General features: G+C 38.5%; 1 protein-coding gene across 3 annotated transcripts in view; it reads right to left on the bottom strand.

Moving 5' to 3' along the window:
• The window catches only part of LOC125126146 (V-type proton ATPase subunit S1-like protein), a 58,498-nt gene that overhangs the window by 25,476 nt on the left and 12,245 nt on the right, over positions 1 to 20,777 (bottom strand). The window contains exons 1-5 of one of the 3 annotated variants that reach the window (XM_047778225.1): positions 16,298 to 16,563; positions 12,731 to 12,736; positions 7,397 to 7,437; positions 7,075 to 7,136; positions 4,980 to 5,215 (exon numbers count right to left, since the gene is read on the bottom strand). In XM_047778225.1, coding sequence (XP_047634181.1) covers positions 4,980 to 5,215; positions 7,075 to 7,136; positions 7,397 to 7,437; positions 12,731 to 12,736; positions 16,298 to 16,392 — 440 coding nt within the window. In that variant the 5' untranslated portion in view covers positions 16,393 to 16,563. Of the gene's footprint in view, positions 1 to 4,979; positions 5,216 to 7,074; positions 7,137 to 7,396; positions 7,438 to 12,730; positions 12,737 to 16,297; positions 16,564 to 20,777 lie in introns of those variants that run through there. The other 2 variants (XM_047778223.1, XM_047778222.1) reach the window with 2 other exon arrangements.

Genomic DNA, 20,777 nt, shown 5'->3' with positions numbered 1-20,777 from the left:
AAAAACTAATCTTAAGCTTTTTACATCTATATTTATTCACATTTTTCTGAACATTAAAACAGGATTGCTTTTGTCAAAGCAAAAGCCACAAATAGTTCCCCTTTTACCCCAATTCTTCCCTCCTGAAAGCCAGATGTCATCCTGCACACAGGGGGACTCATAACACAGGTGAGGAACACTCAACTTATGAATCTGGGAGTTTATACAGAAGAGAGATGGTGATCCCCCTTCACCTTCTAAGAGAGGAAGAGAAACATTTGCTTTCTTAGTGTCAAAAATTTTCCTTGGGAAAATAAAAGTGTACAAGTTTTATTAACCTTTGCATGGGAGCAAACAGCTCACCATAATGGAGACAAATGGCTGCATGTCTAATACCCATGTAAACAGACGTCTCCACGGAGAAGATAAAAAGCTCTCTGGGTTTCCGAGCCCTGAATATCTCGATGGTTCTGAGCTTCCTTGCTCCTTGACATGCAATCACATTCCTCTGAGGAGGTACATCTCTTAGGAACACCAAGACGTATCTTTTAATCCAAGTCCAAAGAAAATGTGTTCAGAAATCGCTGACCATAGAGAAATATAAAAATATTTTCTCTATGGTCCCATATTGACCATACCAAGTGTTGGTAAGGATGTGAAGCAGCTGCAACTCTCACACGATGCTGGTGGAAAGGTAAATGCTACAATCACTTTTTTTAAAAGTTTGGCTTTCTCTAAAAACTAAACATACATATAGCATATGATCCAGCCATTCCACTCCTAGGTATTCACCTAAGAGAACTGAAAATACATGCTCCTACAAGGACTTGCACATAAGTTCATAGCAACTTTATTTGGAAACATCTACAAACTGGAGGAAAAAAACAAATGTCCATCAAGAGGTAGATGGATAAATAAACTGTTGTATATCCATACAAAGGAGTATTTACCACTCAGCAATAAAAAGGAACATTACTTTGATACATGCAACTATGTGAAATACCAAAATCATTATGTTAAGTGAAGGAAGCCAGACCGGAAAAGAGTGAACACTATATGATCATAGTTATATAAAACTGTAGGAAATGCAAATTGAGCTATAATGATAGAAGGAAGAATGGTGGCTACCTGGAAAGGTGGGAATGGCAGAAAGATGGATTACCAAGGGGCACAAGGAAACTTCTGAGTTTGATGAAGTGTTTGCTGTCTTGATGGTGGTGATGGTTTCATGGGTATAAACATGCCAAAACTGACCAAACTGGGAGTTCCCGTTATGGCTCAGCAGGTTATGAACCTGACTAGTATCCATGAGGACACAAGTTTGATCCCTGGCCTCACTCAGTGGGTAAGGATCCAGCACTACTGTGAGCTGTGGTGTAGGTCACAGACATGGCTCAGATCTGGCATCACTGTGGCTGTGGTGTAGGCTGGCAGCTACAGCTCCAATTCAATCCCTAGCCTGGGAACTTTCATATGCCAGAAAAAAAAAAAAAAAAAAAGCTAAATAAACAATTAAAAGTGGGAAAGTGTGAGAAATTAAACATATAAAGGATGATGCTATGTGACATTATTTCTAGAAGTTATAACACCTCAATATTATAAAACCAAAAAAGCAAAAGCAGATAGTTATAAAATGTCCAATTACAAATTTGAAAAAAAAATGACACAAACATAATTTAGTCCCACGTATCAAGAAACAGAAACATCAGTGACTGAGCTGAAGTTTATCTTCATACTACTTATGGAAAAAAGGGTTTATTTATAAAATAAACCATGCTAAATACAATTACTAAGAGAAACATCTTTTTTTTTCTAACATAACATAAGATACCTTAGAAGTACTAATTTACAAACACTTTATAAGCTAATTTACTTGGTAAAGTAAGTCTTTAAGAGAGTTTTTTTAGAGTTCCCATCGTGGCGCAGTGGTTAACGAATCCAACTAGGAACCATGAGGTTGCAGGTTCGATCCCTGGCCTCACTCAGTGGGTTAAGGATCCAGTGTTACCGTGAGCTGTGGTGTAGGTCATAGATGTGGATCAGATCTGGCATGGCTGTGGCTGTGGCATAGGCCGCCAGCTGTATCTCCGACTCAACCCCTAGTGTGGAAACCTCCATATGCCTCAGGCGCGGGCCTAAAATGACCAAAGGAAAAAAAAAAAGAGTTTTTCTTTAACAATACTCTGATAATCTGTTACTAATAACTGAAAACACTTTAAAGAAATGAAATGCACTCCTTGGATGGTACTTTATAAATCTGCCTGGTCACTTTTTCTAGTTCTTCCAAGGAATCAGAATAGCTTAGTTACCCACAAACGGGCTCCCCGACTAAAGCTCAAAGCACAGCCATGCTGAGCCCACCCCTTCTCTGTGGAGCAGCTCAACACCCTCCACACTTCTGATGCCCCAAGAGCTTTCTCCAGCAGTCCTGGTTTCAATGAAAGCTTGTTAATGTGCTCTGCTGCAGAATAAAAAACATGAGGCCCAATTTCAACAAAGCAAATTTAGCAATCATTCATTCTTTCATGTGCTAAGCACTGCACCATAACCTGGGAACACAAATGGGAAATACAACATAGAGAGTCACTCAGAAAAGAGGGTTTTTTTGCTCATTCAAGTGCCCTCCTCTCCCATATTTAAAACAGATTCTGAACTGTTCAGACTATAATTGCCTAAATTCAAAATACACAGATGCTGGATTATGCTCTATTGGTAGGGCTTTCACTGTTTGAAAAGACTTCTGCAGCAGATCTGTCTGCCAACAATTTGCCTTTCCCTGAACACTTTGTTTCCAAGCACTAAAGTGTGGTCATGTTTTCTTAATTTGTGCTTTTGACCTTACATGGTTATGTCTTTGCTTCGGTTTGTTCTTTCCACAACTCCCTTTCTGGTTCCTGAATATAACATTTCCTTGCCAACACAGCAAAGACATCTCCCTAATCTATACAATTCACAGGAATCAGGGACAGTTTCAGCAGCTAGTCCTTGAGGGCCTCACGTCCTGGGAAGCCTCCCACTCATGCTCTTGGGTGGGCTCTCCAGGATGTCTGCACACTCTCCTGAGCAGGACTCCAAGGGGTGGGTGATGCAGACTTAGAATTCACCCACAAGGATGAGTGGGCAGTGATAAAGCAGAAAAAAAAAGATAATAATTTGCATGTTGTGAAAACCAAAGGTTTCCTAGGCCTCTCGACCAGGTAAAGAGATACTATTTTACCCTAGTTATCATTAGTATCTTAGGAAAATGATACTAATACTTTGAGTAGCGCTTGACAAAGTTCTCATACATACATTTCCTCATTTGATTTTTTCATCCCTATGAGAGAGGACCAAGAGATAAGAAAGAAAATGGCATTGGTAAGGATATTTCAGACCCCAGCTCTATTACCATACAAGTTGTCTCATCTCAGGACGTTTCCTACCTCAAGAACTTTCTCCGATTTCCTCACCTGAAACACAGATGACAACTACCTGTGACTCAAGGGCTTATTTGCAATAGCATTGTGAGGAATAACAGATAATTGTACCTGTGAAGTCCTCACCAGGTGCCCGGTCAATGCCAAGTGCTCAAGTCCTGTTAGTTACTATTAACAGATGCCATCATGTCCCTCTCACAGGTTTATAAAGGCACAGAGCTCACTGGCAGAGCGGGGTCTAAAAGCTAAATTTCCATTCTTTCTAGGTTCCCAGGGATAATTAAGGTTTCTAAGACCCAGCGAAAAGCTGTGGTGCTCTGATCTTCCCCACAAATACCCTGGGATCAGGATAAATGGAACCAAGGAGGGCCAGTCAGCCAGGGACAGGCAAGATGATCCCCACCCAATGATCCTCTCTTCCCACCGCTGACCACACATAAAGAGCAGTGTAGGGAACTAATTAGAGCCTGAGGAAAAAGCCCTGAGTTCTTGGAGTCTCTGAGATAGTCATACTGTAACAAAATAAACAATCCGGGAGGAATCTGGATGCTTACGCTTACAATTCCCTAGCTCCCTAATAATAAAAGATAGTCATTCTGAATAGCAAGATACTAAGACTCCTAATATAACCTCTAAGTGTATGTTTGTATAATCCATTTTTACCCATCATTAAGAATTTTTAAATGAGAAATCAAGTCCAGGAATAAAAAGGTGTTTCTGCCAAGATATGTAGGAAGAATACAGACAGACAGACAGACAGATAGACACACACACACACACCAGAGTATGCTACAGTTTATACAAAGCATCCTGCCCATATAAACCAGGCCAGAACAAATGCACAGATTCTTCCAAAAGCCTTCATTATGGCAACAAATGTTGAAAGCTAGCAGACTTCCTACGCCTGGACCAAAACAAATATAACCAAAAAATATTTGCTTGGATGACTGAGAAGCAGAGAAAGGTACTGGAAACTGAATTCCTCTTCGAAAGGAATATGTGTTTAATCTGCTTATCTTAAATCAAAAGTAATTATTGTAATCACTTTTAAATGTCCTGAAGAACTCTCTGAAATTTAGCCATTCAAAGGCAACCTTGCATATTTGCAAACCTTCTACGTTCCACAACCTCAGACGCTTCCTAGAGTCAAACATCTGCCCTGGCTAGAGTCAGCTTTCCCTGTTTCCCCCACTACAATATGTACGACTCTGCTCAGTGATATGTCATCTCTTCCCTGTTGGGATAAAAGTAGTTGGACACTTAACACTTGGAGTGATACAGAGCCCCAAATCCTTTCTCTTTTGCAGAGTGAGTTTGGGAGCCCTCCTTTTCAGAATCCTCATTTCCACAAAATATTGTAACAATTAGCTTAAGTGTTCAGAAAAAAATTACTGGGAAAAAATAAGAAATTTTTAAAAACTAACTTCTGACTTGTTCTTTCATTTTAAACATTAGACATTTCCTCAGAAATGTATGTCAGGGTCATGTGCTAAGGAACCTACTTTATTTCCTAAAATGATGGAAAACTGGACCACCCAGGTAACAGTCTAAGCTTGCCCTAAGGACTTACTCCAATCAACTTACGTGGCATTTTCTTCACTACAATTTGAGTTGCCAGCATCCACTGTTGCCTCCTGGCCAAAAGCTTCATCTGTAAGGTCCAGCCAGGTCTGATTCTTAAATTTAATTGTTATCCTCTTGGTCCAAAAAAGAATGCAGGGAATTCCATCCATGGAGACATTAACTGGGCTATGATGGCTGAATGCATTCCAAGGTTCTTTTTCTAAAAGTCTTTGTCTGCTCAGATTGTAGTTGAGAGCCTAATTAATGAAATAAATGAAATTTAAGCTATGAATTTATTTCCATGGTACAAATAGCTTCTTGGAAGTAAAAGAGCCAATTCAAAACCAGGTGAAATTCTGATAGCTCCAGAGTCCGTGCTATCGTAGGGAAAACGAGATGGGTGGACAAGATCCTAACAAGCCTAAAAATGACAGATAAACCTGAAAAGTACATGAACTCAGTTCCAGAAAGCACCAAAAATGGAAAGGATTAAATTACAAAAACAAACCAATCAACCAAAAACCAATTATGAAAGTAATAATATTAGCAAATAGTGACTTTCAAAAGTCACCAGTGACCATTCTGGGGGAGAGAGAGGATAAGCAGGTGGAGCATAGCAAATCTTTAGAGCCATATAACTACTATAACAATGAAATAGTAGATAGATATTATTATACATTTGCTAAAACCAAAAAATGTACCGCACAAAGAGTGAACCTTAATGTAAACTATGGACTATAGTTAATTATGTATCAGTAGTGGATTTTCACTTTTAAAAAATGTTCCACACTAATGCAAACAATATGAGGAAATTAGGGAGGGGGATAGATTGAGGAGATATAAGGGAACATTATGTACTTTTGTTCAATTTTTTCTGTAAACCTAAAACTACTTTAAAAAGAGTCTAGGTGGGAGTTCCCTTCATGGCTCAGTGGTTAACGAACCCAACTAGGACCCATGAGGATGCAGGTTCGGTACCTGGCCTCACTCAGTGGGTTAAGGATTTGGTGTTGCTATGAGCTGTGGTGTAGATCACAGACGTGGCTTGGATCCTGTGTTGCCGTGGCTATGGCATAGACCAGTAGTTCTGATTAGACATCTAACCTGGGAACTTCCATATGGCATGGGTGTGGCCCTAAAAAGCAAAAAAAAAAAAAGTCTAGGCGTTCCCATTGTGCCTCAGCAGGTTACAAACCTGACTAGCATGCATGAGGATGTGTGTTTGATCACTGGCCTCACTCAGTGGTTTAAGGATCAGGTGTTGCCACAAGCTATGGTACAAGTTGCAGATGCAGCTTGAATCCCGAGTTGCTACAATTGTGGCATAAGCCAGCAGCTGTAGCTCCGATTGGACCCCTAGCCTGGGAACTTCCATTTGCCCCAGGTGTGGCCCTAAAAAGAAAATAAAAAAGAAAGAAATTAATATGTTAAACAAAGAAAACAAGAAGTTTCTAGAAATCAAGCACACTTCTCCAGACCATTAATGTCAAACAGGACAGGCTGTGATATTGGCCATTATGCACTAGAAATGTAGTCAGTGCAACTGAGGAGCTTAATTTTTAATTGTACTTAACATTATTTAATTTGAATTTAAATTCAAAGAGCCACATGTGGCTAGTATCTACTATCTTGGACAGCACAGTTCCAGATCACTTAATATACATAAACTAGCAAGGTATTCTATGAAACCTTTGCCCATTTCTATGAAGCCCAGGACAATGAACTTCAGCATGTCACTCTGGAGATCATAAAGGCAGATCTTTACCTGAAAGAAAATCTGCTTATCTAGATCAGTTATTCCATATCAATTCCTCCAGTGTAAATACAGATAAAAGGGAAATTAAACTGGCAGCAGCAACTCAAGTTTACCAGTAACTGAAGATAAACTGTTACTATAGTGGTCCTGTCTGAAAAGCAACAAAAGCAAAAGTGAATACTGTAATGCCAGTGAAACTTCATAGTGTTTTCTCAACTCTAACACATTTCCCCAAGTTCAAGTAAGAATGTTAGTTGTTAACAGAATTATTATTTACATTTTCACAGTGGCTCTGACCCGACTGAAATGCGTTTACATTTTTTTTTAAAGATACAATCTAGTTTCCTAACACGTCCATACCTGTGTGATTGGCATTGTTGTGACATTCTGCACTGGCTTCATATTTTCATTATCCTGTTGATCTGTCAAATAAAACGATACATGTACAAAGGCTAAATGTCATTGATTCAGTAATGTAACTGAGTGACAATAATACACTAAGCACTATGAAATGTACCAGGCTTGAGTATATTTTGGCTCATAATTTAGAATATACTAGTTTAAGAGATCTTAACATCAAAGACTCTTGCTGCAAGCACTGGTGTTCAGAGAAGCCCATCACAGACAGAATCCTTCCTCACCCCCGCCCCCGAGGAATCATAAAGGCAATTACAGGTCTTACCATTGTTTATAACCACTTCTTTATTTGAAGATGTTTGAGAGCTGAAACCAGGAAAGACAAAAATAAAAAGATGTGAACAGATATCTATATTGTAGATTTTATATAAAATTTTAAGGAGGATATTTTGTTTCACTACATCTCAGAGGAGAGAAGAGAAGCTTAGCCTGTCCAAAGTGTATACTTTTGAATAGTGAATTTTTTTTACAGCTGCACCTGTGGAATGCAGACACTCCCAGGCTAGGGATCAAACCTGCACTATCACACTGACCTGAGCCATAACAGCGACAATGCCAGATCCTTAACCTGCTGCACCAAAAGAGAACTCTCTGAATAGTGAATTTATCATTTAAAAAGGAACACTATACATGTTCTTCAAATAAAATAAGGAAAAGGTTAAAAATTTTAAAATATTAACTTTGGGAGTTCCCACTGTAGCTCAGTGGAAATGAACCCAACTAGTATCCGAGAGGATACAGGTTCAATCCCTGGCATTGCTCAGTGGGTTAAGGATCAAGCATTGTTGTGAGCTGTGTTGTAGGTCACAGACGTGGCTTGGATCCTTCGTTGCTGTGGCTGAGAAGCAGGCCAGCAGCTGTTGCTCCAATTTGACCCCTAGCTTGGAAATTTCCATATGCCATACCTGCAGCCCTAAAAAGCAAAAGAACAAAAAAAGTAGTAACAAAATAAAATATTAACTGTAATCTTTATTCTTTGAATAAACAGTCTACTCTGAGAGTCTACCATGTGCCAAGCAGTGTGCTAGACATTGAGGTTTAACCAAAATTAAATAACCAAATAACAAATCAAATAAAGTATAAAACATAATAAAATACTTTTAAAGTGAAATTTTATACTACCTTGTACTGTTAACATATTGGAGTGAAAATATCATTTTTATCCCTTTTAAAAAGACAGACTCTACTGCCAAAAAGGTATTTCTGAAAATTATGAGGAAATCAATTATAATAGATATCTTGTCAGCATTTCACTCTACATACACAGACACACCCTACACACATATAATTTATTTTTTAAATAATTTAAGAACAGATTTTTGTAAATATCATATTTTAAAGCCTGTAATTTTTTTCACTTAAAATAGATCACAAATATTTTCCCGTGTTATCACATATTTTTTCTGACCTAATTTTTAATTCTATGTGGTATTAAATCATACAAATGTATCAATTTATTTAACCAAATCCCTATTAAGTATTTAAATTTTCTCCAATTAATAAGCAAAACTACATTGACCATTACTGTGGATTATTTGTTTCTACCCCTGAGAAGTTCCTAAGATAAATTCCTAGAAGTGAAATGGCCAAGTTGTAAGATAAATATAACTTTTTCTCATGGAATACTGCAAACACAAAAAAACTTTTTTTTTTCTCTTTTTTTAAGGGCCACACCTGGGGAATATGGAAGTTCCTGGGCTAGGGGTCGAATCGGAGCTGTAGCTGCTGTCCTACACCACAGCAACACAGGATCCAAGTCGCACCTTTGACCTACACCATAGCTTGTGGCAACACCACATCCTTAACCCACTGAGCAAGGCCAGGGATCGAACCCGCATCCTCACAGACACTATGTCGGGCTCTTACCCACTGAGCCGCAATGGGAACTCCAAACATACATAAATTTAAACAGAAAAATATAAGCTCCCTCATCCTCCATCCATATACCTGTACTCATCAGCCGGCTTTCATAATTATCAACTCATAAACAGTCTTGTTTTACCTACTTGTCCACCTACTTCCCCTCTCTGGAATTATTTTGAAGAAAATATCAGAAACTATATCATTTAAGTATATATTTCTAAAATATAATGACTTTTAAAAATAACAGCCCAAGTATACTTAGAAAATATTAACATTAAATATCACATCAGTTTAAATCCCCACTTGTGTCCTGTCATAAAAATTTTGTTTATTTCATACTTTAAATTTTTCGTAAGTTGAACCCATAATATATGAGAACGCAGATTCAACTATATATAGATTACTATCCAAGATCTCTCTATATATAATATCACATAAATTTTGTACATTTTTACAGTTAGACAATATATACATTATTCATCATTATATATATACAAAACATAATATTAGCTACAGTGTTACTAAATCTATGTTTTAATGGGGAGTTCCTGTTGTGGCTCAGTGGGTTACGAACCCAACTAGCATCCATGAGAATGCGAGTTCAATTCCTGGCCTGGCTCAATGGGTTAAAATCCAGCTTTGCTGTGAGCTGCAGTGTAGGTTGCAGATGCAGCTCAACTCCCACGTTGCTGTGGCTATGGCATAGGCCGGCAGCTGTAGCTCCAATTTGACCGCCAGCCTGGGGACTTACATATGCTGCAGATGCGGCCCCCAAAAAGCAATAAATATATAAGTACATAAATCTGTTACAGTGAAGTGCTTCAGAATTATATGGAACCAGTTACAAATTAAATTAAATGCACCATTCTTCTTTTTTTGTCTTTTAGGGCTGCACCCAAAGCATATGGAGGTTCCCAGGCTAGGAATCAAATCAGAGCGGTAGGTGCCGGCCTACTCCACAGCCACAGCAACACGGGATCCAAGCCGCCTCTGTGACCTACACCACAGCTCACGGCAACGCTAGATCCTTAACTCACTGAGTGAGGCCAGGGATAGAACCTGCATCCTTATGGGTGTTAGTCAGATTCGTTTCCACTGAGCCACGACGGGAACTCCTTAAATGCACCATTCTCTTTGTAATAACAATCTCTACTATCTAATAAAAATTTCTGAAGATGATAAACTGTCAACTATAATGTCTACTAGATGCTATTAACAATTTCATGTATGCATGTGATTATTTTTTCACTTTATCAACTCTACTGAGGTTTAACTTAGGTACAATAAATTACATTAATTCATTAAATGGGTACAGTTTGATGGGTTTGGGTATATGCATACATCCGACACTGCCGTACTAAAGACAGAATATTTACATTCCACAGAAGTTTCCCCATACACTTCTGCTGTGAAGAGATATTTCCTTCCCCTCAGCCACAGACAACTACAGACTTACTTTTTGTCACTTTAGTTTGCATTTTCTCAAATTATAACCATATAACATATATCCTATAGTGCTTGGCTTCTTTCAGTCTTATAATGACTGAAATTCACTCATGTTGTTACATGTATATTTCATTCCTTTTTATTACAGAAAAATATTTCATTGTATGGGTATACCACATTTTGTCTATATACACACACTGATGGGTGTTTATGGTGTTTCTAGTTTGAGGCAACTACAAATAAAGATATAAGAATATTTATATACAGGGTTTTTTGTGGAATATATTTTTGTTTTCTTGAATAAAAACCCAAAGTAGAATGGCTGAGGCATAAAGTTTAATTTTTAATCAATTTCAGTGTATGAGCTCCACATTCTTATAAAATTTGGTATTGTCAGTCTGTTTAATTTTAGCCCTTCTAATGGGTGTGGGTTGCTGTAGTTTCAATTTTCATTTCCCTGATGACTAATGATATTGAGCATCTTTTCTTGTCTCTATTGACCATTCATGTATTTTCTTTTGTGATGCGTGTGTCTAAAACTTTTGCCAATTTTTAAAAGTTGCCCTCTTATTACTGAGATGAAAGAATTCCTTGTATGTTCTGGATACAAGTCCTTTGTCAGACACATGCTTTAAAAACCATTTTTTCAGGAAAAAAACACATTTTTTTCCATTTTATGTCTTGCTTTTTCATTTTCTTAATGGTGACTTTCAAAATGCAAAAGTTTTCAAAAGTCGAGTGTATTTGGTTTCTTCACTGTCCATTTTTTACACACTCCAACCAAGTAAGGGAGAAAATCAGGGAAGAAAGCATAGGCTCTAAAAAAAGTGGATCAAACACAGAAGTGTGACAGAGAAATCTAAGGATGACTACTGTACATTACACTTAAGAGAGTCAGTCCAGATTGGTGCAAGAGGACAAAAGGGCTCTAAAGAAGCAAGACCTAGAAGGAGAGCTCTAGGTAAAAGGAGGCTTTGAGAGACTATGTACAGGTAAGTTGTTACACAAAGTCTAACATGTATAAGTTGATAAATCACCTCTGCATATCATTTAAATATTGTGGCAGTGTGGTGGATTGTTTATTCCCTAGGAGCAATCCCAGAGATGTGTATATCCCTGCCTTTGGCCACATTCCTTGCAGTACCTCACTGTGAGTGGAGAGTTTTTCCTGCACCATCATCAGGCTGGGTAATATGTTTTGGAATGTGGGCCAATGGAATATGAGTGGAAGTGGTAACATGCTAGTTTCACAGAAACTTGAAGGGGCGTTACATATGTCTACCACCCCTTGCTTTTTTCCCTCTGACACGGCAATGGTATGTCCCTATAAATACTCTTTCAGTCTGGGTCGTGAAATGAGAAGTCACGGGAAACAGCTGGAATAGGTCCACCCTAGCCACGGACAGATACCAGTAGCTGTCACAGGTAATACGATCCATGACTGAGAAACAAATGTTTGAGATCATAACATTCTGGAATATTGGAGTTGTTTGTTATAAAAGAAAAGCTGACAAAATAGGGGATATGTTTTTAATAATTTATTATGGGAGTTCCCATCTTGGTTTAGCAGTAACAAACCTGACTAGCATCCATGAGGACACAAGTTCAATCCCTGGCCTCACTCAGTGGGTTAAGGATCCAGTGTTGCTGTGAGCTGTGGTGTAGATCACAGATATGGCTTGGATCCTGTCGCTGTGGCTGTGCTCTAGGCCAGCAGCTGCAGTTCTGAATGGACCCCTAGCCTGGGAACTTCCATATGCAGCTGGTGCGACTGTAAAAAGACAAAAAAAAAATGTATTATGTGTCTTGGTACCATTTGATTTTTTTTAACCAAATATGCATTACTTTGATAAATTTTTCTAATTTATTTTATTAAAAGATGGCTTCCTAGAGTTCCTGTCTTGGCTCAGTGATTAACGAATCCGACTAGGAACCATGAGGTTGAGGGTTCAATTCCTGGCCTTGCTCAGTGGGTTAAGAATCCGGCGTTGCCGTGAGCTGTGGTGTAGGTCACAGACGTGGCTCGGATTCCGCATTGCTGTGGCTCTGGTGTAGGCCGGCGGCTACAGCTCCGATTTGACCCCTAGCCTGGGAACCTCCATATGCCACGGGAGCGGCCCAAGGATATGGCAAAGAGACCAAAAAAAAAAAAAAAAAAGGTGGCTTCCTTTAAAAATGTATAAATAGCATTCTGATTTATACTATGTCTCTTGTGAGTAGGATTAGCAAGAATCAGTCCTCTGAACCAAATCACATCTAGGAGCACCATGAAATTTTCTGAGCAGCAAACATGAAGCTCCCATCAAAATAATTATGTAAGCACAATAGAGAAATGCTTTAGACAAAAAGAAAATTCTACCTAAACTCCAAACTGTATTGTGCAAATTAAAAAGTAACTGAATATATGAAAGACACACTAATACCCAGAAATAACTTCTCAAAGAGTTTCAGGCTTTCTAATAATATCACTATACACAAATTGATTTTTACTTTCTTTAATGTGAACTTTATCCAAAAGTCATAATTCATGATAAAGGGTTAAGTATTCAACTTTAAAATGTCTTAATGAACAAAAACATAAAATTATGAGATATATTTTACCTAAATAAAAATACATCAAGTCATTTGAAAATATCTAGTTCGGAGGTCCTGTCCTCACGCAGCAGAAATGAATCCGACTAGGAACCATGAGGTTGCCAGGTTTGATCTCTGGCCTCACTCAGTGGGTTAAGGATCCAGCGTTGCCATGAGCTGTGGTGTAGGTCGCAGATGCAGCTCGGATCCCGAGTTGCTGCGGTTGTGGCGTAGGCCGGGGGCAACAGCTCCAATTAGACCCCTAGCCTGCGAACTTCCAAATGCTGCAGGTGCAGAACTCAAAGGACAAAAGACGAAAAAAAATATCTAGTTAGCGGAAAGTTATGGAATAAAACTACATCTAGTTAGCAGAGAGTTATGAATAAGTGAATGAGTTATGTCATTATTATGCTTGGCTTGACACTCTGCTAATGAAAATTTTCCATTATGTTCATTAATGAAATGCTATTGGCAGACAACATAGACTTATTTTCATTTCAAGGAAATCTATGGACATACAATGATGCTGCTATACTCTTTTTTATTTTATTTATTTATTTATTTATTTATTTATTTATTTATTTATTTATTTATATTTTTGGTCTTACCCACTACATGCAGAAGTTTCAGAATCAGGGATAAACCTGCGTCACAGCAGTGAACCAAGCCATAGCAGTGACAATGCCAGATCCTTGCCCCATTGAGCCATCAAGGAATGCCTATACTTCTTAAAATAAATTCTAATTTAAACAGGCCTTGCCCATATCCATAAGCCTAAACTAATGAAGTTTTAAGGGAAGCCATAATCACAACCAAAGACAAAATACTGTATATATGCATTTTCACATCACTACATAATCTCTGAACTAAAGGAGAACTAAGAAATGCTAATTTTTAATTTATGAAAAAAAAGTAGACCTATGGAGTTCCTGCTGTGGTACAATGGGTTAAGGATCTGGCATCACCACAGCTGTGGCATAGGTCACAGCTATGGCTCAGATGTGATCACTGGCCTGGGAACTTCCATATGCTGTGGATACAGCCAAAAAAAAAAAAGAGTAAACACTAAAATATTCAGACTCTTTTCAAGTAAAGGGGATCTCTGCAATGTATGAAAAGTAATCAAGAGTCCTAGGTTTGCCGTGTCTGGGACCATATTTTTGATTTACCAAGTATTCCATCATGAGTCTTCCAACGATGCTTTCATGAAGGTGAAGTAGCTCCTTCACGGCTTCATGGTTCTGCTCAGGATGAAGACCACATCCCACTATGAAACCCCCAAAGGACCTTGGCCTGTCAGCTGTGCTCAATTCATTTCACCTCCTCTCCCTCACAGCCACACTAGCATTTTTTTTTTAAATTTTATTGGAATATAGTTGACTTACAAATTTGTGTTAATTTCAGGCACACAGCAAAGTAAATCAGTTATACATATACATAGACCCATTCCTTTTCACATTCTTTCCCACATAGATTATTACACAGTACACTAGGTATTTTTTTAGTTCAGTTCCCTGTGTGCTTCAAGTTCGCTTTTTCCCTCATAAGAGTCTTGGCACCTGCTATTCCTGCCATCTGGAATATTTTCCATCCTTCCCTTCCCCCTACCTCCTTGTCATGTCTTTCATATCCTCAGATGACAGCTCAAATATCAGTTCCTCAGGAACACTGTCCCTAACTTCTCAGACTAGCTCAGATCGCCCTAGTACATGTGTTCAGAGTCCACCACACTTTTCTTTCAAAGCACATTTCATAGTTTATTTGTAATAATAGCATTCATTTGATTAATGACCACCTCCATTCTAGACTTAAAGCTCCATGAGTACAGGGACTATATCTGTTTTGCTCACCATCATATACCCAGCATCTAGCACAGTGTCTATTTAAAACTACTAAGTTTTAAAAACATATGTGTTACATGCATAAATGAACAATTAATGAACAAATTCTGACAAAGAGGTGGGAAATGGGAGATCATAGGGGATGCTGTGTGAGAGGAAAACGATTTTTTTTGTTTGATCATAAACACAATATTCATGTAAAGGAAGAGTGATGACCTGTACTTTCTCTAAGCTTAGGAAACATATACCAGGCTTAAAATACAGTCATCCTTCTAGAGACGTAAGAATTCTGAATTGCCCATGAGTTGAAATATATTTTAAATTTCAGACCTATAATTTGAAAGAACATTCATAAAACAGCAACTCTTGTTGCCTTCATAATGAATTGATATGCCATATTATTAGATTCAAATCATCATTGATTTCTGTGATTTCTAAGGTCTCTTCTGAAGCTAAAATTATTCAAACCCACTAATCTTGCTTGAAAAATAGAACTGGGATTTTTACAGTTCTTGGTGTACATTTTACTAGATTAATACACAAATCAGTCATTTCTGTATAAACCAGGTGAGGAAACAGTACTAAGCTTTAACTGCTTAAAGAGTGTAAATCACTTGTTACTTGCAAGTCAATCTGAAGGAAAGCACTAACTGATTTGGAAACAGTTGGGAAAAACAAATAAATAACTGAACTTAGGGTTTTTATCAGATGGTGACTTAAGAATTCCTTATCACAAGTTTTGGCAGATCATCCTGTTTGCCACCATCTTTTGTGCTCAAACTAAATCCCCTGATGGGTTTGCTATAATAGCACTTAACGAGTAAATGGGAGATAAGACCTAAGTTAATTGCTATTCAGATTTTGAATGTTCTTCCTCATAGAGAAATCTCTGTATGTTCCTTTACGTGATACTGGAAAGAAACCAAAACGACAAAGGAAATAGAAATTGAAATTTTGCTTGGTAGTTTTAAATAATATACACTCCACATAATTACTGTCTCCTGCCAATTAAAATGATTTAACACCTTTCCTTTGGGGGAAAGGTTATATGTTTCTGAGGTTTTAAATTTTTTCCTTACTCTCTTCTCATATAATAACGGAGGGAAAAACTGAAATTAACACTTGTAAACATGAAAGAAACATGAACACTGATTTGGGTCATTTTCTCATAGAGATATACTTTGATACATAATACAAATATTTCTTGGATATTTTGAACAAATAAATAATTCTTCCCACTCATAATAAAGATTATATCTTTATCTCTTCTTTATGAACTCCAGTTCAATGACTTTAGTAGCTACTGAATAATCTAATCTAGTATATCTGTTTTGAATTGTTAACAAATGTAGCTGTGCAACATATAAAGAAATGACAAAATCACCTAATTTCACACTTGCACTGAAGTTGACAGATGCATTAAAAGATGTGCAATTACTCACCTTACATTCTTCCTGGCACGTATCTGGTCCAAAGTTAGTGAAAATCCCATACATAAAAAAATAAGTGAAAAAATAAACAAGATTTTTCTTCCCATCAAGAAATGAATTGGTTTCTTCAAACCAGGCACATCTGTTAATTCATAAATGCAAAGAGAGCAGAGGCAGCACTTTTTATGCCTTGTGACTGACAATCTATTCAACCAATAAAAAGACAGCTTTCCCAGAATGTATTATGCAGGAGGAGGGGGGAAGTTGTAGGGAGGGGCCTGATACTGCTTAATTTAGAGCACAGAGTAAAACCAAGGGGTCTATTTAGGTTTTTAGATTATTCACCTCAATGAAAAATTATTAGGGCACAGATTTTTAGAGAAATTCTCCCAATTAAGCTCTGTTTAGAAATTGGCAGGGGATCAAGATGGCAGAAGAGTAAGATGTGGTGCTCACCTTCTCCCACAAACAAATCAAAAAAACCCTTCTACGTGTAGAACAATTTGCACAGAACATCTCTTGAACACTGGCAGAAGACCTCAGATCTTCAAAAAGGGCAAGAAACCCTCCACATAACTGGGTAGAAAACAAGGAGGAGAAAAAGAGAGAGAGGAGAAAAAAAGGAATCAGGATGGGACCAGCACTCCCGAGAGGGAGCTGTAAAAGAGGAAAGGAATCTGCACCCCAGGAGGCCACCTAACTGAAATCAGCCAGGATGGAAGGGGAACATTAAAGCCTCAGAGAAAACCTGCAGCCAGCAGCCAATCAGAGGAGGGCAAGGTAGAGAGAGAGTTGAAGAGACCACAGGTACCACTGCCCAGGAAACCACAGCCTGAGACACTTGCGAGGGAGCGGGGGGCTGAAACTGGGGCTACAGAGATCAGTTCTGGAAAGAGGACTAGGGCTGGCTGTGTGCAAACTGCCTGAGGGGGCTAGGCAGTGGTGCACCACAGCCAAGAGAGCACAGGAGGAGGCCTGGGACCACCACAGGAACATCTTTCTCTCTGCTTGCGCAGGCTCTTGGGTGGCGGGGCACTCTTGCACAAGCTACAGGGATGGACCACAGCCATCTCAGACTCCTGAGGTGGGCATGGCTTGCCACCACTAAAGCTCCCATGAGTAAGTTCTGCATATGGCCCCAGTCACCTCAAGGTCACTGCCAGGGAGGGCCTTACAACTGATCACCACCACTTGTCCTCAACCCACAGCAATGCACACACCTTGCTGCCATTACTGCTGCCAAAGGCTCTGGGTGTCCCCCCACACACACCTCCCCGAGGGTCACTGCCCATGGCCCTGCAACCTGTCACCCCTGCCTCCCATGGGTCCTCACCACTGCAAAGGCCCTACCCATTTCTCCCACTTCCCCAGAGTCATGTGCAGACTGTACACCTGCACACCCCCTATCAAGGGGATGATGGCCTGCATACACTGAGGAAAAGAGACAGCAAGCATCCAAACCAAAAGCAGCCCTCCCATCAATTAAAAAATAATAATAAATACAAAATAAAAAAGGAAAGCAATGTAAGAGATCTATGGAATAATATAAAGCATGCCAATCTATGCATAACAGAGATTCCAGGATAAGAAGAAAAGGAAAAGGGGATTGAAAATATACCTGAAGAAATTATGGCTGAAAATGTTCCACATTAAAGAAGGGAACAGATATCCAGATACAGGAAGCACAGAGAGCTCCAAACAAGCTGAACCCAAAGAGACCTACACCAAGACATATTATAATAAAAATGGCAAAAGTTAAGGATATGGCGAGGATTCTAAAGACAGCAAGAGAAAAACAAAGAGTTAATTATAAGGGAAACTTCATAAGGTTATCAGCTGATTTCGCTACAGAAATGCTATATTCAAAGTTCTAAAAGGGAGAAATCTGGAACCTAGAATACTCTACCCAGCAAGATTATCATTCATAATAGAAGAAATAAAGAACTTCTCAGAATTTGGCATCATTTTGGTACTCTCTTAAGAATCTCATAATGTGGAGTTCCCAACTGTAGTTCAGTGGGTTAAGAACCTGACATAGTATCCATGAGGATGTGGGTTTGATCTTCAGCCTCACTTAGTGGGTTAAGGATCCAACATTGCTGCGAGCTGCAACACAGGTCACAGATGTGGCTCACATCCTGCATTGCTGTGGCTGTGGCATAGGCCAGCAGGTGCAGCTCCAATTGGACCCCTAGCCTGGGAACTTCCATGTGCTACAGGTACAGCCCTAAAAAATGGAAAAAAAAAAAAAAAGGAAGAAGAATCTCATAATGCTTTTTGGCAATACCTTCATGACATTGGTCTTGGCAATGATTTTATGGATATGCTACCAAAGCACAGACAATAAAGGCAAAAACAGACACAGGACTATATCAAACTAAAAAGCTTCTATACATCAAAAGAAATAATCAACAGAGTGAAAAGGTAACCTATTGAATGAGAGAAAATACTGGCAAAACATGCACCTGTTACAGGATTAATTTTTCAAAATATAAAAGGAACTCCTACAACTTGATAGCAAAAAACAACTCAATTTTAAAATGGGCTAATGACTTAAATAGTAATTTCTCCAAAGAAGACACACAAATGGCCAACATGTATATGAAAATGTACTAACCATCAGAAAAATAAAAATCAAAACCACAAAAAGATCTCACCTCACACCTGTCAGGATGGCTACTATAAGACAAGTGTTGGCAAGGATGTGGAGAAACTGGAACCCCTGTACACTGCTGATGGGAATACAAAACGGTGCGGTTGCTGTGGAAAATAATATGCAGATTCCTCAAAAAGTTAAAGATAGAACTATCATATGATCCAGCAATTGCAGTATGGATAATTATCCAAAGAATCAAAATCAGGATCTCAAAGAGGTATCAGCACCCCATGTTCACTGCAGCAGTATCCACTACAGCCAAGATGTAGAAACAACCTTACAGTGTGCTGATGAATAAATGCATGCATATACATACAATGAAATATTATTCAGCCTTAAAGAAAAGAGGAAATTCTGTAATATGGGATGACATGGATGAAACCATGAGAACATTATGCTAAGTGAAATAAGCCAGTCACAAATACTACTGATTCCATTTATATGGGGTATCTAACATAGCCAAATTCATAATATCAAAGAGTGGAATGGTGGTTTCCAGAGGATGGGGGAGGAGGAAATGGGAGTTGAAAATCAACTGGCATAAAGTTTCATTTAAGCAAAATTAATAAACTTTAGAAATATGCTGTAAAAGATTTTATCTATAATTAACAATACTGTAGTGTACACTTCAAAATTTGTTAAGAGAATGGATCTCATGTTAAATTTTCTACCACAATAAAAAGAACTTTAGGGAGTTCCCATCATGGCTCAGTGGTTAACTAGTCTGACTAGCATCCATGAGGACGCAGGTTTGATCCCTGGCCTTGCTCAATGGGTTAAGGATCCAGCATTGCTGTGAGCTGTGGTGTAGATCACAGACAGGACTTGGATCCTGTGTTGCTGTGGCTGTAGTAAGCCAGCAGCTGTAGCTCCGATTAGACTCCTAAGCCTGGGAATTTCCATATGCCGCGGGTGTAGCCCTAAAGAGCAAAAAATAAAAATAAAACAAAAGTAAAAAGAATTTTAAATAAATAAATAACCTGAAATGAAAGCCTTTTCTTACTTCAATGCCCAGATAACTAAAGAATATCTATTGTTTCCCATCTTTGCCTGCCTCCACTCCCACCCCCCACCTAAAAAGCTTATAACAAACAACGAAATTCCTGAGTTTTATATAAAAAACATACAATTAAAATGCCACAATAAATCCTCCAAAATGCAACTGTCAGCATTTTTGACACTTAAGAACCTTGATCTCTTTAATGGTAAAGCACTTGTGGTTGAAAGGGGCTATTTCTAAGCAGCATTTCAGAGATAACAGATTATAGGAAGGCTGGGGACTTGACCCTGATGAGACACTCCCTTCCTCAATGTCCACTTTGCACATATACCGTCTTCTAACATGCCACGAGGGAGCTCCAAAGAAAATCAAGAGATTAAATAAAGCACAATGACTGGGAGAAGTGGGAGCAAAGAAAAATAAGGAGGAAAGCTGCTAATAAAAATTATAAAATAGAAAAGGTTTATCCATGTGCTATATTTTTCCTATTTCTCAACATATATTTCTTTTTTCCCTCTGTTCTTTCATTTCACCCAGCTTGCATTCTTCACCTCTCCTTTTACCTTTCTGTCCTTTTTCTGATTCCATGGAATTTCAAGTAGCGAGACAGGTTTGGACAGGAGGACTTTGGTCTGAAGCAATATTGCCAAATAGAATTCAGGACACTCAGTTAAATCTGAACTTTAGATAAACAACAAATAGTTTTATTAGTAAGTATGTCCCATGCAATAATTGGGACATACTATCCTAATCAATTCTTTGTTGTTTATTTGAAAACTAAATTCCACTGGACACCCTGTATTTTTATTTGCTAAATCTGGCAAGCCTAGTCTTAG

Source organism: Phacochoerus africanus, chromosome 4 (genome assembly GCF_016906955.1).
Source record: "Phacochoerus africanus isolate WHEZ1 chromosome 4, ROS_Pafr_v1, whole genome shotgun sequence".
Classification (NCBI taxonomy): domain Eukaryota; kingdom Metazoa; phylum Chordata; class Mammalia; order Artiodactyla; family Suidae; genus Phacochoerus; species Phacochoerus africanus.
Note: the sequence above shows the minus strand (reverse complement) of the source record. Positions and strands in the feature narration are given on the sequence as shown.